This window comes from Hibiscus syriacus, unplaced genomic scaffold (assembly GCF_006381635.1).
Source record: "Hibiscus syriacus cultivar Baekdansim isolate YM2019G1 unplaced genomic scaffold, ASM638163v2 tig00000340_pilon, whole genome shotgun sequence".
Classification (NCBI taxonomy): domain Eukaryota; kingdom Viridiplantae; phylum Streptophyta; class Magnoliopsida; order Malvales; family Malvaceae; genus Hibiscus; species Hibiscus syriacus.
In genome coordinates, this window is record NW_024061783.1 from 4,738,899 (window position 1) to 4,747,981 (window position 9,083).

General features: G+C 32.1%; 1 protein-coding gene across 1 annotated transcript; it reads left to right on the plus strand.

Annotated features, from left to right (window-relative positions):
- On the plus strand, positions 1-2,397 carry LOC120203586 (uncharacterized protein At2g27730, mitochondrial-like). The gene is made up of 4 exons (XM_039203838.1): positions 1-84; positions 598-722; positions 1,556-1,594; positions 2,008-2,397. The coding sequence occupies exons 2-4, from the start codon at positions 618-620 to the stop codon at positions 2,221-2,223; spliced, it is 360 nt and encodes a 119-aa protein (XP_039059769.1). The 5' UTR covers positions 1-84; positions 598-617; the 3' UTR covers positions 2,224-2,397.
- Positions 2,398-9,083: the final 6,686 nt, after the last annotated feature.

Genomic DNA, 9,083 nt, shown 5'->3' on the forward strand with positions numbered 1-9,083 from the left:
CCAATTTGAAGTCCCTTCTACCAACCCTATTTCTTACGTTTCCAAGACAATTTTCAAGTCTTCATCTCTCAGTTCAGCTGCTCGGTAAGCAATTTCTCTCTTACCCCATTTTTGTTTGCTCTTTTTCTCTACTAAAACTCCTTTTTTTTTATCGTTTAATCCAAGTTTTGCAATTTTTTTTTGTATACTTATTGTTTCCTAATCTGATGAATTATGTAATGCTCGATTTGATCCTTTCTGAGCTTTACCGGATTTACGAAATGAAAGAAAAACCGGAAATGGGATGAAATGGAAAAATAAAACCTGGGTTTCAATTTAAAATGCTTAGAAATGAAGTTTTTTTCTTTGACTTTTCATGCGTTAGTCCTTTAGGTTTCCAGAGCCTTAGGGTTTGATTAGTTTTAGGACATTGTTTGATACTTTTTATTTGAAGTTGATAGAGTCTTTTATGTTTTAGAGTCATGGTTATATATTTTTAATTTGACCATAGTTTCCTTTATCTGTGGGAAATTGGCTTTGTTTCGTGGAGTTAATACGATGAGATTATTGGTTCTATTCCTTTTAGTTACATGATTGACTATGTTATACCGATTGCAGGAGTTATATATTCAACTACTATGGCAACCAGAACGGCCGTCAGATACATTTCTCGTAGGTTCTCAAGTGGGAGTGGGAAGATACTCAGTGAGGAAGAAAAGGCTGCTGAAAATGTTTACATCCAGGTACTCAATCATTTCAGGTTGTTTTCATCATGTATCATTAGCATATAACTATCATTATTTTGGTCTAAGCTCGGAGTTCTTAGTTTGTGTTATTCTTATGATAATCATTTTTGTTTAAACTCCCTTCATTTTGTTTATTTCCTATAGATTTACTTATTTCCCTTTTGTTCCTACTAGGTTTTCTTTAGGCCTGTGCAGTGTCTAGTTGTTTGTCCTTTTCTGGCGTTTCATTCAACTTGGTATTATAAATAAGTTGATAATAATTGATAATATTTTGTAGAAGATAGGTACGATGAGGTTCAAAGGCCTGCAAATGGGATAATCCATTTTTGGCCTTGCAGTGAGAAGGGGTATCTAAGGTCTTGATATTGTAAATGCTGGCCTTGTAAATGTAAAATGTGACCTTTGTTATCTTCCTTGGTCTCTCTTCTCTTTCTCATGTCAGGGTCGGATTACTTTGTGTTTTAGAGGTCTTGCATTGCTTCCTTGGGTATTGTAAGTAATATCTTTGAAATGGTATAGTTTTAGTTTCTCAGTTTATATGCATGTAATTCAAATAGAAAATATTATAGAGTTCATGGAAATCAATGATGCTAGAGGGTCGTACATCACAATGGTGTTGGTTTATATATGTTATGCATCATAGAAGTTTGTGAATTGTGACCAATGTTGCAAATCAATCTATCAAGCTGTTCTCCATCTCTACTTTTTCCTCTCCACTTGTTTTCCCTCTTCCCCTTGATCAGTTCTGCAAAATGTCCTAGAGAATGTCTATTTACTTTGCTTTTCTATGTTTTGATTTGCTGTGTACTGAAGAAGTTGTATTATTGCAGAAAAAGGAACGAGAGAAATTGGAGAAACTTGCACGCAAGGTATGCTCATATCAATTGCTATGTTGATCTATCTTGACCTAAAATCTGTGGGTGTGTGGATGAGATGCTTAAAATGGTTTTAAGTTGTTTTTTAAATCTTTTAATATTTTATTCAGACTATATTTTTATGCTCAGAATGGTACATGCACAAACACTTTACACATGCAACTTTGCATGCCCATATGGAGTCTCATACAGTCATGAAATTTATATTAGCTGCTGATGTGCTATAGCAAATCACTTGATCATGATTTTCTGTCTATCGAAAGGTAAAAGACTGGATTCTGTAACGGTTTAATGATTAGGGTTGTTTTTAAGTTGTGATAAACTGATAATCATGTGTAAACAGAAAATTTGAGTTGTTTGTGTAAGAAGAGTGGTAAAGCATTCAAAGAATTCTTGAAATATTTCAGGGACACAAGCCAGATGAGAAACCCGATTCAGGTTTAGGGGGTACTGCAGCTGATGCTAATCCCAGTGGCACCACCTCAACATCAGGAGCATCTACTGAGAAATCATCGAGCGACAAGTTTCGGAATTATGGAGTTCTAGCCGGTGTTGCATCCCTTGGTGCTGCTGTGGGATGGTATCTCAATTCTAAAGATAAGAAGCAAGAAGTCCGGGAGTGAGGTTAATGTGATCAGATTCTGGTATGAATGGTTTACCCCCAATGCCATGTGGTGTGCAGAAAAATAAAGCAAACTTTGTAAAGCAGTTTACTATGTGTTTCTGATAACAACTGTGTTTGAATCAGATGTTGTAGGTCAATGCCAGATATGGTTTTCTAAATGTCTTTTAATGAATCTGAGGTGTTAAACTGATGTTTTCCTAAATAAAAGTGTTCCAGATTTTATACCTTCAAAAAAAGTTGTCTTATGGCGTCTTCTTTTCTTGGTCATTCCAAGTGATTTGTAGTTACAAATCAAGTAAATGTCTACACCTACAAGTTCAGCACAATAATATTGAGTATTTAAATCAAGAGTTCCTTAAAAATAATAAAGTGGTTTCAAAAATCGTAGTCTCCCCTTTTAAAGAAAATGGATAAATAACTTATTTTTATAATATATAAATATTTATTTATAATTTAAAATTAAAATGTTATCAAGAATAATATATTAGGCTTACGATAACAAATGTCTAAATCCTATTTTTTTTCTAAATAGGTGCTTAAATTTTTTTCGGTTAATCTGTGTCTAACTTTATAAATGTTATTATTTTAGGTGTTTGAGCATATAAATGTCATTAATTTTTTTGTTTAGTGACACGTGTCTTGTTCTGGTAATTTAAAAATTATATTTAAAAAAATTAAAAAATGATTATATTTATAAAAACTCTAATTTATCTTAAATTACAAAAAAAAAAAAATTAAATCTTTAACCCTAACCTTATCTCCCTTGTTGGATGGACACAATCACCACCGTTGGCACCTTCCTTGTCATCTCCTTAGTCGGACAACGTCATCCTTGCTATCGAGATGGTTGTCGAGGTTGTTTGGAGTCAATGTCGAGATGGTTCGTCATGGGCTTTGTTCGTCATGATTTAGGGTTCATCGGTTGTTGTTATGGTGGTTGTTCGTGGGTAACTAGTTGTTGGTGGAGACGTTGTCGGGTAGAGGTAAAATTTTTAAAATTACCTAAACGCGAAACGTATCACTTAACAGTGGAATTTAACATTCGTTACGGACTAGAAACCTAAAGTGGTAATGTTTGTAACATTAGACACAGATTGATCGGAAAAAATTTAGACATCTATTTTAAAAAAATAATATAATTTGGAGACTTTATTTTTATATTAAACTTATTATTTATAAGATTGATTAAATCAACGTTCATTTTAATACAATTATCGTATTATTATAATACTCTAAATCCTACTCGACTAAATCCGTAAGATTTGAGTGCCAAAATCATCGAAGTTAACAAATCATTTTTATTTTTATAAAATCACATTACTCAAAACCTTTAAAATATATTAATCTCACCGTAATAGATAAAAAATATTAATTAGATTTAAAAAAGTACGGAACTCCGTAGTTTAAATCAAAATATATCAAAATAAGAGGTACAAACCATTAACAAAATACATAAAGTCCTATGAATATATAAGCTAGATGAAAGATAAGGTATTGTACTCTGAAAGCGATTCGATGCTGGAATCTTTCTCTAACGAAGGTCCTCGACTACTATATAATTGAATCACATGCGAACGGAAACATCCGAACATTGATATTGACAAGTTTAATAACACACAATTATTGATATGATCATGATCGGCACAAACTTTCTCCATTGTTTGATCACACCATAAATATCATTAAGGCTAACTCTATGGGAGTTCTACCTTTCTTTATCTTCTATCTACTTATATATGCATTATTTGATGATATAAGCATGTTTTTGCATATTAGACTATGCTTGATTATCATATGTTATCATTCATTTGCATGATTTTATTTCGCATGAATTTGCATGAATATTAATAGTTTGCATATCATTAATTTGCATGAATAAATAAGCATGATACTTCATTCAAAGTATGTACTTCATTTAGCATTTAGATCATTAAAGCATGTAGTTTTTTTATGTAAGTTATTTCATTTAAGTATGTTGTTTCATTCAATAAAGCTAGTTCACCAACTAAACTAGTTCATTCATTAAAACTAGTTCAATTAGTCACACTAGCTCTTTTAATGTTTGCATGACATGTTTCTTTTTGTTTTATTTAAGCAAGAACGTTTGCTATAATTGTGACTAGGTGCATGAATGGAGTTGAACAATCACATTAAATACAAGAATATCAATCAGTTTGTTTTTCATTTCTGAATGCGATATAGATGTGTTTGGATCCTGAAATCAATTGTTAGAATTTCATTACTAGAATTACATGCAAGGATGAACATTCAAAGCAATCTCCAAATTCATTCATAAAAGAGCATGAACGTCCAACATACCTTCAATTCTTTTAATCCATGATTAGGCTGCATTAAAAAGCAATAAAGACCTACTTCATCATTTTTTTTGTAGAGCCTTTTCAATCTCTACAAGGGAGACATGCATTCAAGACATCCTTTATCATCCATTTGTGAGACTATTCAAATTCTACAAGGAGACATACAATGAAGGCATTCTTAATTCATATTATTATGACATTCAAGAAGGTTAAATGGCTTGAAGATGAGAATGAAATAGCAAGAGAAACTTCCCTTTTGGACACCTAAGTGTCTACATACATCAAGTGTCCACATTCATCCTCCATTCTTTCATAAGTGAGTGTTGAGTTAATCGATCGACGAAATAGCCAAGAGAGGTTGAATTGGTAATAAAAGTTTTGGTGGAAGCTTTTGTAGAAAATTGAAAATAATTGCACAACGATTTAGAGTGGTTCGACTTTCTCAACCAAAGTCTACGTCCACTACCTTAGCTATCCACACTAAGGATTTCCAACAAATTCACTAATTTGTTATTTCTTTTGAGAACAAAGAGTAACCTTACAACTCCCTCAAGAACTATACCCCAAATTCTTGAGAACACTCTCTCTCAAAGAGAAATACACAAATTTGCAAACTTATAGAAAAACCTCACAAGGTAAGATGTTTGCACAATTCTAGAACAAAGAAAAAACACAAAAAAATGAATACAATTGAGCACAATAAGTGTTCTTGAAAGCAAAATGAACATTGAATGAAAATTTGGCTTGAAATGCTCAAACTTGGCTTGAAATGCTCAAACTTGAGGTTTGATACTTTCTCTTTGATTCTCTAGTTTCTCTTCTTAATTGTTGTTGATCAATGGCTCCTAAGCTTGTTTAAATACACCTTGGATCACTTCTGAACGTTGGGGGATCATTGGTGAAGTCAATAGAGCCGTTATTGTGTAATTATTATTTAAAAATCTAGTTGGGAGCGTAGGTGCATCGGTACACTATCAGTGTGCATTGATACACTATGTGTAAAATTCAAATATTTCGACCGCTATAAGACTTAGTGCATCGGTACACTAGGGGTGCATCGGTACACTAATTACATTCGATTTTTCAAAAGAGCCAGGAGTGTATCGATGCATGGTCTGTGCATCGGTACATACAATGCATTCGAATTAGGGTGTGCATCGATACACCAAAGAGTGCATCGGTACATCCCTTTATAAAATTGATTTTGGCTCGATTAAGGTTCAAAATACTTTGTACAAATTATTTCAAAAATATTTTAAGTTTAAAACACAATTTTACACTTTAGTAAGGTTTGAAATTGACATTTGAAAAACTTGGAGTAATATTTGTGACATTCGAATAATTTAATCGAATATACTTTAAAAATTATTATAAAATCTTAAAATTCAATAAAACTTAATTTGTTATATCAAAACATCAAAACATTTTCAATAATGTCCCCCTTTTTGATATAACAAAACATTTAAATAATTTTAAGAGTTTCTTTGAAAATTATTTTTGAAAATTACTCCCCCTTACACTCCCCTTATTATATTCTCCCCTTTTTTTGTTAAATCAAAAAGACCCTAGAAAATAATTTAAACAAAGGTTTGAAAATTTAGCCAATTGATATTTAAAGCTTAAGCTGCTAAGATCACAATCAAGATTGGTCATATTTCAACTAATATGTAAATATGCAAAAACTAATATACATTAAGCTCAAATTAAAAATTCAACCAAACCAAATATATAAATATAAGCATTTAATTTCAAACATCCAAACATCCAAAACATAAATCCAAAAACATCCAAAATGTTAAAACAATAAGTTCTAGGTTCAATCCAAGAAAACAAAGCAAGAAATGATCTAATTGTCTATCGGTGGAGCATGAGGTGATAAATATGCCCATATATTGGCCACATCACGTGTAAGTGCGTTGACCCTCTCGTCCATAACATCGAAATGATGATTTATTGCTTCGTTGTTAGTAGTTAAATGTGACTCGATGGAAGTAAACCTCATGTCAAGATTCTCCATAAATGATCAGAAATATGGAGGCATCTGACTTTGTTGTGCCGACTCATCCTCGGGTACGTGTTCGTCGATATCTTGAAATAGTTCTTGAAGTTCTGGATTATCGTCCGATGTAGGTGCCGGAGGATCTTGTGAAGAGCTAGCTCCCGATGTTTTCTCAATGGATCAAACTAATTGACCCTTGTCCTCCTTCCATCTCGATTTCTTTAAAGATGTAAGATTTAATTGGTTCTTGAGAGGGATGGGAATATCAAGCGAAACCTTAAGCCCGAGTTTGATAAACAGATTACTAAGGAGACAACCGTAAACTAAAGTTTTGACATTTTTGGATGGGACAACGTTCTCTACTAATTCACCAAAAATGATCTATGGCAAATTTATTTTCTTGTTATGTTGGATACAGTGTATCCATCATAAATCTATAACTCTAAGAGATGAGTACCTACCTCCGGATGGTCTAAACCACCAAGAGATCATCAAGTGAAGGAATTGCTCGTGATGAGTTCTTAAGGTACTTACACTACCCTTAGCTTTATAGGGTGTAGCCACAATCTTTTTTTCATTATCCAGACCCATATTATCTAAACCAAAGGCATTTGCGATTGTGTCGGAGTCGATATAAATGAATTCACCTAAGAGATAGATTGAATTCATATGGTTTCAGTTTGACGCTCATTTTGGACACAGACGCATTGGAGTAGAAAATACAGACTAATTGGTGATAAACAATGGGCTGAATTTGAAACAGTTTATCAAATTTCCAAGAACAGAGGATAAGAAGATATTCGGAGTTCATATCGACCATTGCTTGAATAGAGGGAATACGTTCTTCCCGGATTTTGTATGATTGGAAAGAATTAAAGAACCTATGATAGAGTTCTTCTCGACAACGACCAGGTTGGTTAAAACAAGAATTAAGAATGGTCATTTCGGGTTCGTTTGAATTTGGATTTTGAGGTGGATGATGAATGAGAGGTCGGTTTTGGTTTGAACGACTAGAGGATAACCTAGCGCGTTTAGACATGATTGAAATCAGAATGTATAAGGTTACCTGCAAATTTGAAACACATGTATACAATACAATCAATCCCAAAACTCAATATGAGTAATCAATATTCAAGGTTCTCTAAATAATCCTAATGGGCAAATTTAAAAACTATTTTTGAAAATAATGTTTGAAAATCAATATTTAGTTTTCAAAGCAACATAATTAAATAAAAAACATCAAATTTTAAAATTAAAACAATAATTTTTGAAAATTTTTATTTATTTCAAATTAATTGTTTTTACAAAATTGTTTGTTTTTGATTAGATTTGTTGTAAAATTTAGTTTAGAAATACAATATGAGTAATTTCTGATATCTAATTCAACCTAGAACTAATTAAAACTAGTCCTAAGTTCAAAATCAATAAAATAGTGGTTTTAGAAAATTACCTTGAAAATTTTTGGATTGAGTGGAATGTAGTGATGTTTGCACGAATTTGTTGATAGTAGCAGGTTTAGAAGTTGAAGTACGAAAGAAATCCGACTAAATTTTGTTGATTTAAAGCAATGAGGAGAAGAGAGGTGTACGACGTGGTGTTTTTATGTTAGGGGTTTTAGTAAAATAGCATATTTTAGGGATTTAATACCCTTCATATTGTATCGATGCACATTCAAGGAATGCATCGGTTCACCTTCATAGTGTATCGATGCATATTCAAGGAATGCATTGTTTCACCTTCATAGTGTATCGATGCATATTCAAGGAATGCATTGGTACACTTTCATAGTGTATCGATGCATATTCAAAGAATGCATCAGTACACTTTCATAGTGTATCAATGCATAGTGCACAAAAAGTTCAAAATCCATTTTAAACACCTAAAATGCTAGATTAATTAGCTCTAGTGGTATTGGCAACTCAAAGATTGAAAATTAACAATGTTCAATCAAATAAAACTATCCTTAAATTTTATTGAACATATAATTAATTTTCACTAAAGATCATAAACTCCCCCTAACTAATAGCAAAGAATGCAATCAAAAGTATTATTTTTATAAGCATTTTTCAATTCTAATTTAAAAGTGCTAAAATTATTTTAAACACTAAGTCAAGATAGGTTGGTCAAACCTAATTCTCTCCTAAGTGCCCAAAATCTTTCTTTATCTAAAGGTTTTGTAAAAAATATCTGCTAATTGATGCAAAATATCAACATATTCTAAAACTATATCTCTTTTTGTGACATGATCTCTAATGAAATTATGTCTAATTTCAATGTGCTTAGTTCTAGAGTGTTGGATGGGATTTTTAGTGAGACAAATAACACTAGTATTGTCACACTTGATAGGTATGGTACTAACTTCAATTCCATAATCTAAAAATTATTGCTTCATCCATAAAACTTGTGCACAACAGCTACCAGCTGAAATGTATTCCGCTTCAGTAGTAGATAATGCAACACAATTTTATTTCTTTGAAAACCATGAAATCAACATATTTCCTAGGAATTGACAAGTACCAGATGTGTTTTTCCTATTTATTT